The sequence below is a fragment of the Chlorocebus sabaeus genome, chromosome 25 (assembly GCF_047675955.1).
Source record: "Chlorocebus sabaeus isolate Y175 chromosome 25, mChlSab1.0.hap1, whole genome shotgun sequence".
NCBI lineage: Eukaryota > Metazoa > Chordata > Mammalia > Primates > Cercopithecidae > Chlorocebus > Chlorocebus sabaeus.
The window spans coordinates 82,891,934-82,910,788 of NC_132928.1; the positions used below are offsets into that span (position 1 = coordinate 82,891,934).

At 44.1% G+C, this 18,855-nt stretch overlaps 2 protein-coding genes across 9 annotated transcripts in view; one reads left to right on the forward strand and one right to left on the reverse strand.

The window, feature by feature from the left end:
* Window positions 1-1,513: 1,513 nt before the first annotated feature.
* LOC140710299 (uncharacterized) lies at window positions 1,514-5,653 on the reverse strand. The gene is given in 4 exon segments (XM_073011907.1): window positions 1,514-4,798; window positions 4,800-4,864; window positions 4,866-5,061; window positions 5,063-5,653. Coding segments are annotated over 4 exon segments (813 nt in total). The 5' UTR covers window positions 5,275-5,653; the 3' UTR covers window positions 1,514-4,458.
* Window positions 4,486-18,855, forward strand: part of DRC8 (dynein regulatory complex subunit 8) — a 168,130-nt gene continuing 153,760 nt past the window's right edge. For 7 of the 8 annotated variants that reach the window (XM_037986096.2, XM_073011908.1, XM_037986092.2 and 4 more), the window contains exon 1: window positions 5,071-5,180. In XM_037986096.2, the coding sequence (XP_037842024.1) occupies window positions 5,156-5,180 (25 nt within the window). In that variant the 5' untranslated portion in view covers window positions 5,071-5,155. Of the gene's footprint in view, window positions 4,567-5,070; window positions 5,181-18,855 lie in introns of those variants that run through there. The other variant, XM_037986095.2, reaches the window with a different exon arrangement.

Consider the following 18,855-nt stretch of genomic DNA (forward strand, 5'->3'; position numbering starts at 1 on the left):
TCGTGAAAACTCTAAAATAGGAAGTTTGGACAGTGTTATTTCTATTTTTATGAGTTAACTAAGTTTTAAAGAGATTACATGGCTTGCCCAGGATCATGAGATTAGTAAATGGCAATGCCCAGGGAAAATCCATTAAAAAAAAAAATTATTTGCAATCCAAGATTTCAATGATCTCCATATTAGGAAAGTAAGCATGGCGTAAAGGATTTTTAAACTATCATTTTGCATTATTCACACCACTTACCCTTCCCACTTCTCTCACATCTTAGGTGACTGAGTCAACTGCATTCAAAAGAAACATTTTCTGTGTTCCTCATGGGCACATCACTGATGGCTGTCCGAACAGATTTAACTCACTATCAATTCAAGCATGCAAAAGGACATAACCGGCCGGGCGCGGTGGCTCAAGCCTGTAATCCCAGCACTTTGGGAGGCCGAGGTGGGTGGATCACGAGGTCAGGAGATCGAGACCGTCCTGGCTAACACGGTGAAACCCCATCTCTACTAAAAATACAAAAAATTAGCCGGGCGTGGTGGCGGCGCCTGTAGTCCCAGCTACTTGGGAGGCTGAGGCAGGAGAATGGCGTAAACCCGGGAGGCGGAGCTTGCAGTGAGCCGAGATAGTGCCACTGCACTCCAGCCTTGGCGACAGAGCAAGACTCCGCCTCAAAAAAAAAAAAAAAGGACATAACCTGTACATAGCCATCTGGCTCCATAGAGTAATGCATCAAGTAAGTGTGATTGCCTAAAACTATGTGCTTGTAGGCCGGGCGCGGTGGCTCAAGCCTGTAATCCCAGCACTTTGGGAGGCCGAGATGGGCGGATCATGAGGTCAGGAGATCGAGACCAGCCTGGCTAACACGGTGAAACCCCGTCTCTACCAAAAAAAAATACAAAAAACTAGCCGGGCGAGGTGCTGGGTGCCTGTAGTCCCAGCTACTCTGGAGGCTGAGGCAGGAGAATGACGTGAACCCGGGAGGCGGAGCTTGCAGCCAGCTGAGATCCCGCCACTGCACTCCAGCCTGGGCGACAGAGCGAGACTCCGTCTCAAAAAAAATAAATAAATAAATAAATAAAACTATGTGCTTGCTTTTCTGATTTAGCCCTAAGTTTATGTATCCGCGAGTGGGATCAAAAATGATTTTCTGATTCTAAATTTCTGAAAATCATTATGAGATGTTTAACTGAAAAAATGCTTTGGCGGCATACAATATTACAAGTTACTCAAGCTACAGCTCAGAAGCTATATACACACACACACACACATATATACATATATATACACACACACATATATATACACACACACATACACATATATATACACACACACACACATACATATACACACACACACACACACACACACACACATATATATATATATATTTTTTTTTTGAGTCCCTGTTCTGTCGCCCAGGCTGGAGTGCAATGCCGCGATCTCAGCTCACTGCAACCTCTGCCTCCCGGGTTCAAGCGATTCTCCTGCCTCAGCCTCCCGAGTAGCTGGGACTACAGGCATGCGCCACTACGCCCACCTAATTTTTGTGTTTTTTTTTTTTTTTTTTTTGAGATGGAGTCTTGCTCTGTCGCCCAGGCCGGAGTGCGGTGGTGCGATCTCGGCTCACTGCAAGCTCCGCCTCCCGGGTTCACGCCATTCTCCTGCCTCAGCCTCCCGAGTTGCTGGGACTACAGGCGCCGCCACCACGCCCGGCTAGTTTTTTTCGTATTTTAGTAGAGACGGGGTTACACCATATTGGCCAGGATGGTCTCTATCTCCTGACCTCGTGATCCGCCCACCTCGGCCTCCCAAAGTGCTAGGTATACAGGCGTGAGTCACGGTGCCCGGCTGCAAAATATATTCTAAGGAATAAAAATGATTGTAGTTAGTTTTTCACAGTCCAAAGCAAGCTAATAATATTTAAAGAGTTAAAAGTGTAATATAATCATCGGTCAGGTTTCTACAACCAAACAGAGTTGAAAGGAGTCAAATATCAGCATAATGCAGATAATGTACTCACTGGCATTGTGGGCCTTTATTATTTGGCTAATCATTTTCACCTTGTGGAAACTTTTCTAGAATTATATACTTTTATGTCTAACCAGCAAATTAGGCAGTTAAAAAGTATGTATGAAGCAACTAATATGTGTCCCGATTAGGCTAGGTAGTGTGGGTATATAAAAAGAGTTTATAAAGGTGTAGGCTCCTATTCAAACCTTGGCAGGGTCAGGGGATGGGGGAGTTAATTAACATATATTAAATATTTTTTTACTCACCCACACCCAGAGAAACAGTACTGTTTTAAATGTGCTGTAGGAGTTCAGAGAAATAATGATTAATGTGTTTTGGAATAATTACATAATAAAAAGCTTTGCTGAATGCAGTTAGTTTTAAAAATATAAAAGTACAGGGGGGTTTGCAGAGAAATCTGTTCAACTCTTAAAATAATAATTTTTAATTTATATATGTTTATATAAGAATTCCATTTTATTGACATGAAATACTGGTACTTTTTTTTTGAGATGGAGTCTTGCTCTGTCATCTGGGCTGGAGTGCAGCAGTGAATCTCGGCTCACTGCAACCTCTGCCTCCCGGGTTCATGCGATTCTTCTGCCTCAGCCTCCCGAGTAGCTGGGATTACAGGTGTGAGCCACCACACCTGGCTAATTTTTCTATTTTTAGTAGAGATGGGGTCTTATCTTGTGGGCCAGGCTGGTCTTGAACTCATGACCTGAAGTGATCCATCCGCTTCGGCCTCCCCAAGTGCTGAGATTATGCGTGAGCCACCGCACCTGGCCCAGGACTTTTACTAATGAGAAAACGTAATGTAAAAGGAAGGTCTGTCTTACACACAATACGTGCTGAATCTGGGTCTTTTTTGAAAAAAAGTCATTGAGAAGACTTATTCCTATCTTAATTTTTAAGACATATATTACTGCAAACAGAAAAATTGTACTAGATACTGTTTATGAATAGTATATATGAATAGGATATATGAATGAAGAATGCTGTTTCTGTCTTCAAGACCTTACTGTTTGGTAGGTGGAAACAAGTGAACGAACGAAGGCATTGCAAATCAATGTGGGAGGCTCTATGAGTATGGGGCCACAGAGGAAAAGGCTGAGAGAGAAAGCTTCAATTAGTAGGTGACTTCGAGAAGGTCATCCTGGCCAGGCACGGTGGCTCACACCTGTAATCCCAGAACTTTGGGAGGCCGAGGCAGGCGGCAGATCGCTTTAGCTCAGGAGTTTGAGAGCAGCCTGGGCAACAGGGGGAAACCCTGTCTCTACAAAAAATACAAAAACTAGCCAGACATGGTGGCGCGAGCCTCTCCTCCCAAGCTACTTGGGAGGTTGAGGTGGGAGGGTCACTTGAGACCGGGAGGCGGAAGCTGCAGTGAGCAGAGATTGCACCACTGCACTCCATCCCGGAGGACAGAGCGAGACCCTGTCTCGAAAAACAAAAGACAAAAACAAAAACAAAGACAGTCATCCTGCATGACAACCAGGAGGGGACAAATGTGTGTTTGTGGGAAGCTGAAATGATGGCGGGGGAGAGAGCAGGGAAAGACACTCCAGAAAAAGGAAACTGTAAACAGCAGACGAAAAAGCATAGTGAATGAATAGCAAGCCTGAGACCAAACTTAGGGTTTCCTACACTTCTTTCAAAGCCCTTCATTATCTATATGGAAAAGGGGAGTCTTTAAACACAAATATTTAGATCATATTGACTGAGATGTAGATATAAATGAATGCTAATAATACTTTTCGTTATTTTGGGGTGTTAAAAATTTACTGAAGAAGATTGTATTCGTTTTAAGTATCTTCTAACATGAGCCATTTTGTAATGATTCAGTTGTTTATATTCAATTTCAGGCAGAACGCCAATCACAGCACCAAATGGGTATCTTCTACAGAAAAAGTTATTTTAATAAAAATATAGTCAGGATTTCCTGAGAGATTATAGAAACAGAATAAAAGCATTAAAACTGTTAAGTCATTAAATACGACTACCTTATATTTTGAAGGCTCTTAAAATTTAGTTTAGTTTATAAATTGCTTTTACATAACATATGCACTGAAATACCATTTAAGATTAGTTTTGAAAATGTGTTCGTTTGAACCACATCGTTAGGTATTTTATTCAAAGCTCTTTACAAAAAGAGCTTTACTATATTCCAGTATAGTAAACTTGTCCTGAAAATAAGAAAAATTTAACCTCATGCTATGGCTGCAAAGTTTCCGGAAAGCAGGATTTAAAACTTCCATTGTAACTTTACCCAGCGGTCATGTCAAATTTCACAACTAAGAACATTTTAACGCATGTTAACACTGAGCACAACATGGGCACGTTTTTGTTGCTATGAGAACCTTCTATTTTGTATGAGACATTGCAGCCTTGACGACGCAATGTTTGTGCCTACTTTGCGCATGTTTTTCTACAGCTATTCCTCTCCTCTAGTAATAATAGTCGAATGGCTCTGGTTTCCTCTTGCGCCCGGCCCAGTTTTTCCGTTTCAGCTTAGTTGTCATAGGCTGTGCTGCCGCTTTCTCTGGGAAAGGACGGTGAGGACTGGACGGGAGAAACCGGGAGGGCAAGCGCGACCGTTCTGCAGCCGCCGGGCCGATGGGAAGCGGGAGGAGGAGGCTGGGCCGCGGGCTGGTTCTGTCACCCCCTCGGGAGCCCAGCTCTTCACCCAGCTCTCCGGCGCTTTTCAAAATCTGCAGTTCACAACAAAAATCGAGCCACGCCACGTCGCACAAACAGGACAGGAGGGGCGAGGGTGTGTGCGCGCGCGTGCTGTCCCCGAATGGATGAGAAATAAGGGAAAGGAGGGGCTGGGGACCGTGTGATGAAGTAACACTGCTAGGCCCGGGACTAGTCGGGCTCCGGCCTCGGGTCTGCAGGGACAAGGTTGGGGGCCGGGTGGCAGACGCGGCTTCTGGTCTTCCCCCAGCGCGAGGGTCGTGGCGGGAAGCGGGGACGCGGCGCGCGCTCGGAGCCTTCTCCCCGCCCCGCCCAAGGGTCTTCCTCCCCCAGAATTCGGAGCGGCCCCTCCTCCAGGCCAGGCTCGCCGCGGGGCGCTGAGCAGGCCGGGACAGCGCGGCCGAGGTTATCGTTAGGCATCTCCCAGGCGACCGGCTCCGCAGCAAGATGGCGGACGAGAAAGACAGGCAAGGTAAGGTAGGGGCGACGGGGAGCCGCTGCCCTCACCGCCCGCCGCGACACCGGGTCGCACGGGGAAGCGCCGGGTGGGGTGGGCCCTCGTCCATCTGGAGTCCCCAGCCGCAGGGAGAGGGTGGCCTGAGGAGGGGGCCACCCCGCAGCAGCAGCAGACGCCGCCCTGCCCCCGTCCCCGCAGCCAGCCCGGCCGGCCGCTCCGCTCCGCCTCTCTCCCCTCCTCCCGCCTTCTTCTCCCTCCTCCCGCCTTCTTCTCCCTCCTCCCGCCTTCTTCTCCCTCCTCCCGCCTTCTCCCTCCTCCCGCCTTCTTCTCCCTCCTCCCGCCTTCTTCTCCCTCCTCCCGCCGCCTTCTGCCTCCTCCCGCCCTGTTCTCTCTCCCCTCCTCCCGCCCTCTTCCCCCTCTTCCTCTCCTGCCGCCGCGTCCTCCTTCCCCCTCCCTCGGAGGCCGGGCCTCGGCTCCTGCGCGGGCTGCGCCAGAGGCGCCGGCAGGGGGTGCTGATAATGGCGTCGTTGTTCACTGTCGCGGGGAAGTCGTCGCCGCCTCCACACCCTCGCCGGGGGTCTCGGTGCCGCAGGCGCCACGCCCGTAGCCGTCCAGGCTGTGGGCCCCGGGGGGTGGCCTGGGTGAGGAGGAGTTCTGGCCGCCAGAATCTGGCGGGATCCTCTGTGTTGGCGCCGAAACCCCGCCCTGGCGCAGCCTGATGGCGTTCGCGGCCACCATTTTGCCTCCTTAATGAGGACGCAGGAGGACGGTCTGGAGGTCACCGCCGCTGCCTCCGAGCTTCCCGGTGCTTCCCGGTGCTCCGGAATGCCTGCCCCGCGGCCGGCTTGCGTCGCGCAACTGGTGTCTTGTCTTAAAAAAAAAAGAAAAAAAAGACACACACCCAAACAGCAGTTTTAATAAAGATGAAAACCAAAATCTGGCGGAGACCTTGGAACCGCTCGCGGTCCCCGGGGGACCACCCAGCCCCGCGCGGTGGCCGCCTGCAGAGGCGGGACTGCGCTTCGAGGCTTAAGGTCGCCAGATCAGAGGCATCGGTGTGTTACCTGTGCGGAGACGCCAAAAAGTGATTACGTTTATTTGCAAGACCTTTCATGTTGTTTTCAATTCATGGTGTGATCAATGGTAGGATTAAAACCCGATCCTTAGTTACCATTCCCTTAGGTACTCAAAAATAATTGTGTTTGGTAGTTGGCAAAGTCACCCAAAAATATCCAAAAAGCCATAAACCAGTAAAGGTAAACAAGTAGGAAGTGAAAATATTCCTCCTTTGTTTTCTTTCTGGAGTGCTCAAAACACCCTCTCAGACCATTTTTCTCTGCACAGAACCAAGTGTGGTCAGGTTAACAGCTAATATTTACAAGGAAGAAACGAATCCTGAGATATTTAGTCACTTGTTAGGGTGATCACAGAAAATCGGTGAAGACACACATGAAACTGTGCCAACGGTCTACCTATTGATAACAAGGATACTGTGATTTTTATATTAATCCGAGAAGCCAGGATTATTTTATAGGTATTACTTTACAAAGATGCCCTTGCATACAAAGAAAAGGGTAGTTTTAAAACTTTGCCTGAAAAATTGATGACTTATTTTTATTTACCAAAAAAAAAAAAAAAGGAAAAACATTAGGAGATAAACAGCAGGTAATTATGGATATTTATTTTCTTAAAAAAGGTTAGGTCAGCATGAGAAAAAATGCACTGGAGTATGGTACAAATACAGTATCGGTTTTTAAAATTGAGAGTTTTCCTGATTTTTCAGCTTTTGAACAATATTTTTCTATTTAAAATAAATTCAGAGAAACAATTCTGTTGATAACTCATAGAAGAAATAATCACTGTTAAAAGGTGGATGCCATTCATTCAGAATACATATATCTAATGCCATTATGTAGATAAGGCATTCATTCTACTTAGAACTTTGAAAGATACAAAGATGAAAAAGTCATTGTCTTTGCTTCCAAGGAAGGTGAGATCAGTAAGGGAGATGAGATATATACAAATGGGAGGGAATAGTTAACTGGGCTGAGTAGTCTCGGTGCCAACCACTGTGCTAGGTGTGTATCCTTGTAGTCCGTGGACAGCAGCCTGGACATCACTGGCTGTCCCCGACCTAGTGAATCAGTCTTCATTTTAACATGTCTGTGGGTGATTTGTATGTACATTAAAGTTTGAGAAGGCCGGGCGTGGTGGCACGCCCTGTAGTCCCAGCTACTCGGGAGGCTGAGACAGGAGAATCGCTTGAACTGGGGAGGCGGAGGCTGCAGTGAGCCAAGATCGCGCCACTGCACTCCAGCCTGACGACAGAGTAAAACTCTGTCTCAAAAAAAAAAAAACCCAAAGTTCCGGAAGCACTCATATGCTATATCTCATTTATTGTTAACAGTTTTATGGATTAACTAGTTGCAGTTTGAAGGGTATTATGAAATAAAGGCATTTTGTCAGGGGATAAACTAAGTATAGACTCACTTTGGTGATCTTTTAATGGAAATAGTCCATTACTATTTTGATTGTCAGCTACTGTATTTTGAATTTTCAGAAATTACATCTAACCAATTAATCAGAATTAAGTTTTGAGGATTCACTCAACTAAACTCATAAGACTGATGTGCAAGCCTGAATGATTTATTTATTTATTTTTTTGAGACGGAGTCTCGCTTTGTCGCCCAGGCTGGAGTGCAGTGGCACCATCTTGGCTCACTGCAAGCTTTGCCTCCTGGGTTCACACTATTCTCCTGCCTCAGCCTCCGAGTAGCTGGGACTACAGGCACGCACCACCACGCCAGGCTAATTTTTTGTATTTTTAGTAGAGACGGGGTTTCACCGTGTTAGCCAGGATGGTCTCGATCTCCTGACCTCGTGATCCGCCCGTCTCGGCCTCCCAAAGTGCTGGGATTACAGGCTTGAGCCACCGCACCCGGCCTGAATGATTTATTAATTTAAATAGGGGTATATACATTGACCCGCAGGCGGATTTCGGTAATGTAATATACTGTTTTATGGGTACTAAGCTTTGGCTAGTGTGAATTTGTATTTGATGACCATGGAATCACACAAAAGAAAGGATAATTTTGAAGGATGTGTTCATTACCCTGTAAGTTCCAAAAGGTCTGGGACCATTTCTGATCTGTTAATACTGAGGGTTGTGCAGAGTGCTTGGAACATGGTAGGTAATCAATAAATATTTGTTGAATTCAGAACATTTGAATTAATCGAAGACAGCTTATGTTTTAACCAAAGCATTCCTAGCTATTTCCCCCAAACTTATTCTATACCTGAAAGTACACAAAACTCGTTTTAGGTCTTTTTCCCTCTGGTTTACCAGTAAGGTACATTCTTCTGTTCCATCTGGCTCAACAAAACGTTTTGTTTCACAACGCCACGGTATTCACTAGCATGTCTTTAAGAAACAACTACAAAAAACCTCATTGTAGAAATACACGTATGTTTTAAATAGTTCATCTTTAATATTGAGATTTCTAAAAGTTCTAAAAGGGGAATAAGTTTCAGGGTACTCATCCTATCCACTCTTCTTCAACATTTAGAAATTAACTTTGATAGAAGTATTGAGAATATTGATAAGAAAAATTACCTAAATTAGAAGGGGCTATTGTGCTCATAAAACTGTTCTCTAAGATTATGTACGTTGAAGTTGTTATAGTTATTTGTAGCATTTTTTGCTTTCATACAGTATAATTTATTTTTTCATAGATTAAAAATTATACAGAATTATATTAGCTAAAAGTTTAAATGTTAGAACCAAAATATTTTTAAAACCACTTTTTTAACTGAAAGAATAATGTTTGAAATGGGATAAAAAAAAATATTTTTGAAGTTTTATTATTTTTCCAAAGTTTCCTCAGCCAGAATATTTTTTGTTTTGTTCTTTCTTTTCCTTCTGTTTTGTTTTGTCTGTTTAAATGGAGAGTCAATGCAATTGTTGATTCTTTGGCTCCTTAAATCTTATTGTTTCTGTCTCTTAGAGAATTTTATATAGGACTGGAAGGATCTTCTGTTTGTAATTAGATTCCTGTCTAGGAAACAAACTGCTTAGGTATAAAATTCTAACTTTTGGCAGCCAGTGAGCTTTGGAAAGTATGTGAACTTTTTAGTAAGCTGCAGATATTAAAAGCTCACTCTAGGACTTACTATTTTTGTTTGTATTAAACTATTCTTTGTTACTTTGCATGCTTTGATAACATTGCTTGAAAAAGTGTCTCTAATTCAATTATCAACTCCTAGATGGAAAAGGTTCTACAAGGTTTGTTGTTTTGTTTTTGATTTCCTTCATTGTGCCACTCTTTTGAAAACCCAACATTTGGAAATATAAAGTAAAAACCGGAAATTACAGGTGCCTGTTACTTTATAAAAAGGGCGCCCTTAAATAACGTTGGTTTTTTTTTTCTTCTTTTATTTTGAGACAGGGTCTTGCTCTGTTGCCCAGGCTGGAATGTAATGGCGCCATCACAGCTCACTACAGCCTCTACCTCCTGGGCTCAAGCGATCCCCCCACCTCAGCCTCTCGAGTAGCTAGGATTACAGGCGCAAGCCACCATACCTGACTAATTTTTTAAATGTGTAGAGACAGGGTTTCGCTGTGTTGGCTAGGCTGGTCTCAAACTCTTGAGCTTGCCTCCCTCGGCCTCCCCAAGTGCTGGGATTACAGGCATGAGCCACCGTGCCTAGCCTCATAGTAGCTGATGATAGTATAGAGTGTAGTCTGTGGGACAGCGCAAAGGTTGAGCTTTGAAGTAAGCCTTGAATTTGAATTCCGTCTTCCCCAAGCTCTAATTATCTGATCTTAGCCGAGATGCTAAACCTAAGTAGCTTCAGGTTCCTCAGATGTGAAGTGGGGATAATTATACCCCAATGTTTCACAATGCAATGGGGACAATGTTTTCTTATTCATTTTTACATCCCCAGCACCTACCACAGTGCCTAGCATCAAAGGAATGCTGAGGCCGGCTCACACCTGTAATCCCAGCACTTTGGGAGGCCGAGGCAAGTGGATCACTTGAGGTCAGGAGTTTGAAACCAGCCTGGCCAGCATGGTGAAACCTCGTCTCTACTAAAAATACAAAAAGTGAGCCGAGTGTGGTGGCGTATGCCTGTAATCCCAGCTACTCAGGAGGCTGAGGCAGGAGAATCGCTTGAACCCAGGAGGTGGAGGTTCCAGTGAGCCGAGATCGCACTACTGCACTCCAGCCTGAGTGACAGGGCGAAACTCTGTCTCAAAAAAATAAATAAATAAGTAAATAAATAAAGTTAAATAAAGGAATGCTGAATAAATGGGAAGGAAAGTGTTTGGTACATATCTAGCGAATTAGTAATAATTAGTTATCTGCTTAACATAAAACATAGGAGTTGGCCAGGCGTGGTGGCTCCTGCCTGTAATTCCAGCACTTTGGGAGGCCGAGGTGGGCAGATCACCTGAGGTCAGAAGTTTGAGACCAGCCTGACCAACATGGTGAAACCCTGTCTCTACCAGAAATAAAAAAATCAGATGGGTGTGGTGGTGGGTGCCTGTAATCCCAGCTACTCTGGAGGCTGAGGCAGGAGAATCGCTTGAATGTGGGAGATGGAGGTTGCCGTAAGCCTAGGTTGCACCATTGCACTCCAGCCTGGGCAACAGAGCAAGACTCCGTCTCAAAACAAAAAAACAAATAAAACATAAAAATTAAGAAAACTTTAGGCCGGGCGCGGTGGCTCAAGCCTGTAAACCCAGCACTTTGGGAGGCCGAGGTGGGTGGATCACGAGGTCAGGAGATCGAGACCATCCTGGCTAACACGGTGAAACCCCATCTCTACTAAAAATACAAAAAAAATTAGCCGGGCGTGGTGGCAGGCGCCTGTAGTCCCAGCTACTCGGGAGGCTGAGGCAGAATGGCGTGAACCCAGGAGGCGGAGCTTGCAGTGAGCCGAGATAGTGCCACTGCACTCCAGCCTGGGCGACAGAGCAAGACTCCGCCTCAAAAAAAAAAAAAAAAAAAAGAAAACTTTAAGTCTTACCAATTGGGATCATACATAATGCATTCCTGCATATTTCTGGGGTAATTTAATAGGTTTTCTTCCTGTCTTAGACCAATATAAATATCCAGTTAAGACTAACAAAAGAAGAAAACTAGCTTTTTGAAGCCTAATTTGTTTCCTCTTATTCAGAATAAAACAAAATTTGAAGAAAAACTGGACTGAAATTTGTTTTTGTACTGATTTATAAAATTTACAAAAATGTCTCAAGAATAGTCATAAATTTAAAGATCAAATGGACAGTGAGATACTACCTCACGCCTATCAGCAAAAGTCCCCCAAATAATAAGTATTGGTGAGGATGTGGAGAAATTGGAACCCTTGTGGACTGTTGGTGGCAATGGGAAACGGTGCAGCTACTATGGAAAGTGGTATGGCGGTTCCTCAAAAAGTTAAAAATCGATTTACCATTTGACCCAGCAATTCCACTTACGGGTATATATCCAAAATAATGGAAAGCAAGGTCTTGAAGACATATTCGCACAACATGTTCATGGCAACAGTATTCACCACAGGTGAAGGTGGAAGCGGCCCAGGCGTCCGTCAGCGGATGCATGCGCAGACGGAGTGTGGTGTGTACATGCCGTGAAATCTGACTCCGCCTTCGAAGGAGGAAATCCCGACACATGCCACCACTTCAGTGAACCTGAAAGACATTATGCTAAGTGAAATAAACCAGTCAAAAGGACAAGTACTCTATGATCCCGCTTACATGAGATACCTGGAGAAGTCACATTTGTGCGGACAGAAAGTAGATTGCTGGTTGCCAGGGGCTGTGAGGAGGGGAAATAGGAAGTGGTTGAAGGAGTATAGAGTTCCAGTTTTGCAAGATGAAAAGAGTTCTGGAGATTGGTTGCACAGCAGTGTGAATGTACTTAACACTACTGAACTAACTATACGGTTAAAACTGGTTCATACAGTCAATTTTACATTATGTGTATTTTACCACATTTTAACAGAAAATGTTGAGTACATTCAGAATGAAAAAAATGGTACATTGTTTCTCAAAGGCAATTTGGAAATCTGTATTAAAGAATAAATGGTGATGGCTAGGCAAGGTGGCTCACATCTGTAAACACAGCACTTTGGGAGGCTGAGGTAGGAGGATTACTTGAGATCGGGAGTTCAAGACCAGCCTGGGCAACATAGTGAGACCTTCTCTTTGCTTAAAAAAAAAAAAAAAAAGTAATAAAGAAGTCGGGGGTCTCCTCTCTCGGCTTTGGAGCCCCCTCCCTCTGTCTCTGCAGGGAAGTTTCTTCCTTCTTCCTTCTTGCCTATTAAACTTTCCATTCCTTAAAACTAAAATAATACTAATAATAAAAAGTGATGTCCACATGCTTTGAGCTTTAATATACTTCTGGATATTTATTGTTAGAAATGTATTCAGGGCCAGATGCGGTGGCTCACGTGTTTGATCCCAGAACTTTGGGAGGCCGAGGCGGGTGGATCACGAGGTAAAGAGATCGAGACCATCCTGGCTAACATGGTGAAACCCCGTCTCTACTAAAAATCCAAAAAATTAGCCGGGCGCGGTGGCGGCACCTGTGGTCCCAGCTACTCGGGAGGCTGAGGCAGGAGAATGGCGGGAACCCGGGAGGCGGAGCTTGCAGTGAGCTGAGATCCGGCCACTGCACTCCAGCCTGGACAAGACTCCGTCTCAAAAAAAAAAAAATATATATATATATATTCTGAAAAGAATAAAAAAAACTATAAGCACAAAATGATCAATGTAAAGTTATCTTTAAATCTGAAAATATAGATAAAATTTGCATGTCCAACTAATGGGGTGTACAAAATAAATTGTATGTCGGCTTGTTGGGTTGCAGCCAAATAGATAAAAATTATATGTGTAAATGGGTAAGGGTTACATGGGGAAGCCCAGGAGATGATGGTCGCAGGGTGATTAGACTTTTAGGGGCACTTATTTTTAAAATCTCATTTTAATGTCAGGTCTACAAAACTTTAAAAACCCACTTAAATATGATAATTAAAAATTATTCTTACCCACTTGTGAAAGTGTGTTTACCAGATCTTGTACTTGACAATACTTTGTAAATCTCTAGTATGGATTTTATAGATATTAAGAGTGTAAAAAAGTAATTTTAGTTTTTATTTTTATTTTTTAAGAGATGAGGTCTAGGTCGGGCGCAGTGGCTCATGCCTGTAATCCCAGCACTTTGGGCGGCTGAGGCGGGCAGATCGCCTGAGGTTGGGAATTCAAGACCAGCCTGACCAACATGGAAAAACCCCAGCCTCTCTATTAAAAATACAAAATTAGCCAGGTGTGGTGCCACATGCCTGCTATCCCAGCTACTCGGGAGGCTGAGGTAGGAGAATCACTTGAACCTAGGAGGTGGAGGTTGTGATGAGCCAAGAGCACCACTGCACTCCAGCCTGGGCAGCGAACGAAACTCCATCTCAAAAAAAAAACCAGAAAAAAAGAGACAAGGTCTCACTCTGTCACCCTGGTCAGGGTGCAGTGGCTCGATCACTGTAGCCTCTACTTTCTGGGCTCAAGTGATCTTCCCACTTTGGCCTCCCATGTAGCTGGGACTACAGGGGCATGCCGCTGTGCCCAGCTAACATTTTTATTTTTGGTAAAGATAAGATCTTGCTTCGTTGCCCAGGCTGGTCTCAAACTCCTGGCCTCAGGCAGTCCTCCCACCTTGGCCTCCCAAAGTGCTGGGATTACAGTACAGGCTTGAGCCACCACATCTGGCCCATAATTTTATTTTTTTTAAATGCGCTAGTAAAATTGGGAGTTTAAAGACCTGGGCTAGAATTTGGACATTGCCTTTTTTTTCTTTTTAAGATTTTGCTTGTTAGTGTCAATTTATTTGACGTTTGGTTTGAAGAATTTCCATCTAATGAGGAAGATAGGCAGCTAATGAGATAATGATACAATAATGTGATAAATGCTATGATAGTTGCACATATATGATGATTGGGTGCCCGGGGAGAGCCACCTGATTCACACACACCCTCTTTAAATTATAGCCGCGTTTTATTCCCTCTCATAGCTGTTTGTTTTTTTCCTCTTTCTTACTGTATTTTGCAGTTACCTGTAGATGTGTTGTTTGATGTCTGCTTCTCCTTCTAGACTCTTAACTTCCAAAAGGAAGGGATCATGCTCATGCTGTTATTTGCTGTTATATGCCCAGAGCATGCATATAGCTCAGTATTTGCTGAATGTTGAATAAAAGTTGCCTTTCTGAAGGAGATAACCGAAGCTTATCTTTCTTTCTTTTTTTTTTTTTTTTTTGAGACGCAGTCTTGCTTTTGTCGCCCAGGTTGGAATGCAATGGCATGATCTTGGCTCACTGCAACCTCTGCCTCCTGGGTTCAAGCACTTCTTATGTCTCAGCCTCCCAAGTAGCTGGGATTACAGGCGTGTGCCCCCATGCTGGGCTCATTTTTTTGTATTTTTAATAGAGATGGGATTTCACCATGTTGGCGAGGCTGGTCTCGAACTCCTGACCTCAAATGATCGCCTGCCTTGGCCTCCCAAAATGCTAGGATTACTGGCGTGAGCCACTGTGCCTGGCCTAACTTTTGTATTTTTAGTAGACACGGGGTTTCACCATGTTGGCCAGGCTGGTCTGGAACTCCTGACATCAAGTGATCCATCTGCCTTGGCCTCCCAAAGTGTTGGGATTACAGATGTGAGCCACGGCTCCCAGCCCCAAGCTTATCTTGAAGGTATAGCCCAGAGGACAAGTAGGGGATGGATATTTCACAAAGAGAAGAAATGACATACTTGAAATCGTGAAAATTCAATATGCCTGAAATTTAGAATAGGTTAGGAGATGTGAGAGTTTTTATTCTTAAAGCATTGGTGAGTGATTAAAATTTTTAACAGGACGGGAGGCTGAGGCAGGATAATCACTTGAACCCAGGAGTTGGAGGTTACAGTGAGCCAGGATTGCGCCACAGAACTCCAACCTGGGTGACAGAATGAGACTGTCTAAAAAATAAAATAAATAAAAGTGTTTTTTTTTTTTTTTTTTTTTTAAAAACAAGAGACAATCATATTTGTTGTCTAGAAAAATCACTTGATCAAGTGTGTTCAGTGGATTAGATAGACTCCAGGTTTGGAACTCCAGGTTTGTCCAGAAAGATAAGACCCTGAACCAAAGTGATGAAGTCAGGAATGAAACAAGGAGATAGGCTAGAGGAAATGGATAGATTTTGTAATAGGACAGATATGAATATTGAGTCAGGTCAGGGACACGGTTTCTGGTTGGGTAGCAGAATAAAGAGGAATAATAGAGTTATGTCAGTACTAGTTCTAGTCTTGCATATGTTGAGTGTAGGTGCCTGTGAGGCATCCAGGTTGAGATATAACATAGGCAGCGCTATGTCCTTGGTACCTAAATATCTATTGAATGAGAAATGAGAATGATGTGTGTTGGATTGCTTGAATGTATCCCTCTATAAGTGGTTGTAGTCTTGGGAATGGTTGAGAATGTCCAGAGAAAATGGATACAATAAAAAATAATGTTGACTGAGGCGGGACGCAGTGGCTCAGGCCTGTAATCCCAGCACTTTGGGAGGCCCAGGCGGGTGGATTACCTGAGGTACGGAGTTCGAAACCAGCCTGACCATCATGGCAAAACCCCCTGTCTGCCAAAAATACAAAAATTAGCCAGGTGTGGTGGCAGGCGTCTGTAATCCCAGCTACTTGGAAGGCTGAGACAGGAGAAGCGCTTGAACCCAGGGAGCCAGACGTTGCAGTGAGCCGAGATCATGCTATTGCACTCTAGCCTGGGCAACAGAGTGAGACTCTGTCAACCCCCGCCACCCCCCCCCCCCAAAAAAAAAGAGAATGTTGACTGAAAGGAGAAATTACTAGGATCAGAACTCTGGGTGAAAATCAGTAATTGAATGGAGAAAAATAACTTGTGAATAAGATTGAAAGCACAATTGCAAAATCATGGGAAAATGAGCAAATAGTGTCACAAAAGCCAAGTAGGAAGAATTTCATGAAGGAAGCACTTAAAAATGTTGGGACAACCCCCCAATGGTTAACATGTATAGAGCTCTTACTCTCAAGTAGGCACTGGGCTAAATGTTTTACATGTATTATGTCCTTTAATCCTTACAGTAAATCTATGTGGTAGGTGCCTCTGTTACCTGCTTTCCCCAAATAAGGAAATGGAGGCTTAGATAGGTAAAGCAGACTTCCAGTTTCTGCTCAAAAGGAAGTCATCACTCCGGTTGCTCCGGGAGCCATAAACTGGAAGAAATATTTGTGAATTGTGACAAATTGCTGGAGGTTGCACGTGGACTGTCATGAGAGGGAGAAACTCCTGGAGGCCTGCAGTCTTAGGAGGTCCGTCACACTTTCTCCGGTTTTATTCCTGGGAACCCCACCAGGTTATTCTGGTGAAGAGCCAAGCAAGGTTGGTTTAGCAGGGGAAGGGGAAGGCAACCCTTTTGAAATATGCTAGTGCATTCTTCATGAAAAGGCCAACTTCAGTGCCCTCTAGTCTGGTCTATTCTCAAGGGATGGGGAGAAGCTGAAACTCTTGTGAAGGTCACAGCCCATTGACACAGGTCCACTAAAATACTGAGATTCAATCATAAGATGATAGAATTCTCCTCACCCATAGCTTACCACCACATCAACAGGAATACAGTTCAGTACAATTAACAGTGGCTTGCAGCTGGAAGACCTACAAGATGGAGACTCTATTTAAGGACAAGTTCTTAGGGAAGCCTGAAGAGGAATCTGGTACCTACAACTACAGCAAACATTAAACACAGCCCTACTCCTAGCCAGATTGAGGTAAAGCCTCACACTAATGGCTGATTACTATCATGTCTGGCTTCCAACAAAAATTGACAAGACATGCTAATAGGCAAGAAAAACAGTCTGAAGAGACAAAACAAGCATCAGAACTGGACTTAGATATATGATGGGTGTTTTGTAATTATCAAGGAATTTAAAGAACCATGATTAATATGTTAAAGGCTCAGGCCAGGCTTGGTGACTCATGCCTGTAATCCCAGCACTTTGGGAGGCCAAGGAAGGTGGATCACTTGAGGTTAGGAGTGTGAGACCAGCCTAGCCAACATGGCAAAACCCCATCTCTACAAAAATACAAAAATTAGTCAGGCATGGTGGCACGTGCCTGTAGTCTCAGCTACTTGTGAGGCTGAGGCGGGAGATTTGCTCGAACCCTGGAGTCCATAGGCTCAGTGTGGCTGAGGAAAGAATCATTGAGCTTGAAGGTATGTCACTAGAAACTTTCCAAACTGAATTGCAAAGAGAGAAAAGAATGAAAAAACAACACCCAAAATAATTTAAAAAGTGTGAAATAACATGTAATTGGAATGCCAGAAGGAAAAGAAAGAATAGAGCAGAAGAAATATTTGAAAAAATGGGCTGAGTGCGGTGGCTCACGCCTGTAATCCTAGCACTTTGGCAGGCTGAGGCGGGTGGATCACCTGAGGTCAGGAGATTGAGACCAGCCTGGCCAACATGGTGAAACCCTGTCTCTACTAAAAATAAAAATACAAAAATTAGCTGGGTGTGGTGGTGGGCACCTGTCATCTACTGGGGAGCCTGAGGCAGGAGAATTGCTTGAATCCAGGAGGCAGAGGTTGCAGTGAGCCGAGATCGCACCATTGCAACAGAGTGAGACTCCAATCTCCTAGGGGGGAGAAAAGAAGAAAATCTTCTGGAAATAGATTGTTGCATCCCACCCTCAGTAATTTGGAAAGGGGGGTGGGGTCTGAAAATCTGCATTTCTAACAAGTTACCATAGAATGAGCATGCTGTTAAGAAACATTGATCTAAACTTTAAAGTGAATTTTGCCATTTTAGTGTATTTCCTTCCAGGCTTTTTCCAGGCAGATTTGTATTTTGTTTTGTTTTATAAACTTGAGATGATGTTGAATATGGTTTTATGTCCAGCTGTTTTCACTTACTATTAGAAACATTTTTTCACGTCACAAGTATGTCTTAAAAACATATAAAAGAGTTGCATTCATTATATTAGGTTGGTGCAAAGAAATTGTGGTTTTTGCCATTAAAAGTAATCGGGCCTGACGTGGTGGCCGACACCTGTAATTCCAGCACTTTGGGAGACTGAGGCAGGTGGATCACTTGAGGTCAGGAATTTGAGACCAGCCTGGCCATCATGGTAAAACCCCGTCGCTACTGAAAATACAAAAATTAGCCAGGCGTGGTGGCGCGCACCTGTAATCCCAGCTACTTAGGAGGCTGAGGCAGGAGAATCGCTTGTACCCAGGAGGCAGAGGTTGCAGTGAGCCAAGGTCGTGCCACTGCACTCCAGCCTGGGCAACAGAGCAAGACTCCATCTAAAAAAAAAAAAAAAAAAAAGAAAGAAATCGGAAAGAAAAGTAATCAGAAATACCGCAATTATTTTTGCACCAACTTGACCTAACATTAAGACTTATGGATTGTAATTTACTTAAGGTTTCCCTAACTGTTAGATATTTAAATTGTTTAAAAATGTTGTGTTGTAAATGTTCTTATGTAAGGATTTTTTTGACCCAGCTTTGATCCTCATCCTCTACCCACTTTGGAAAAATAATTTCTTTTTGTTTCTGGAGAGACATCTTCCTCTGTCATCCAGGCTGGAGTGCAGTGGCCCATGCTTAGCTCACTGCAGCC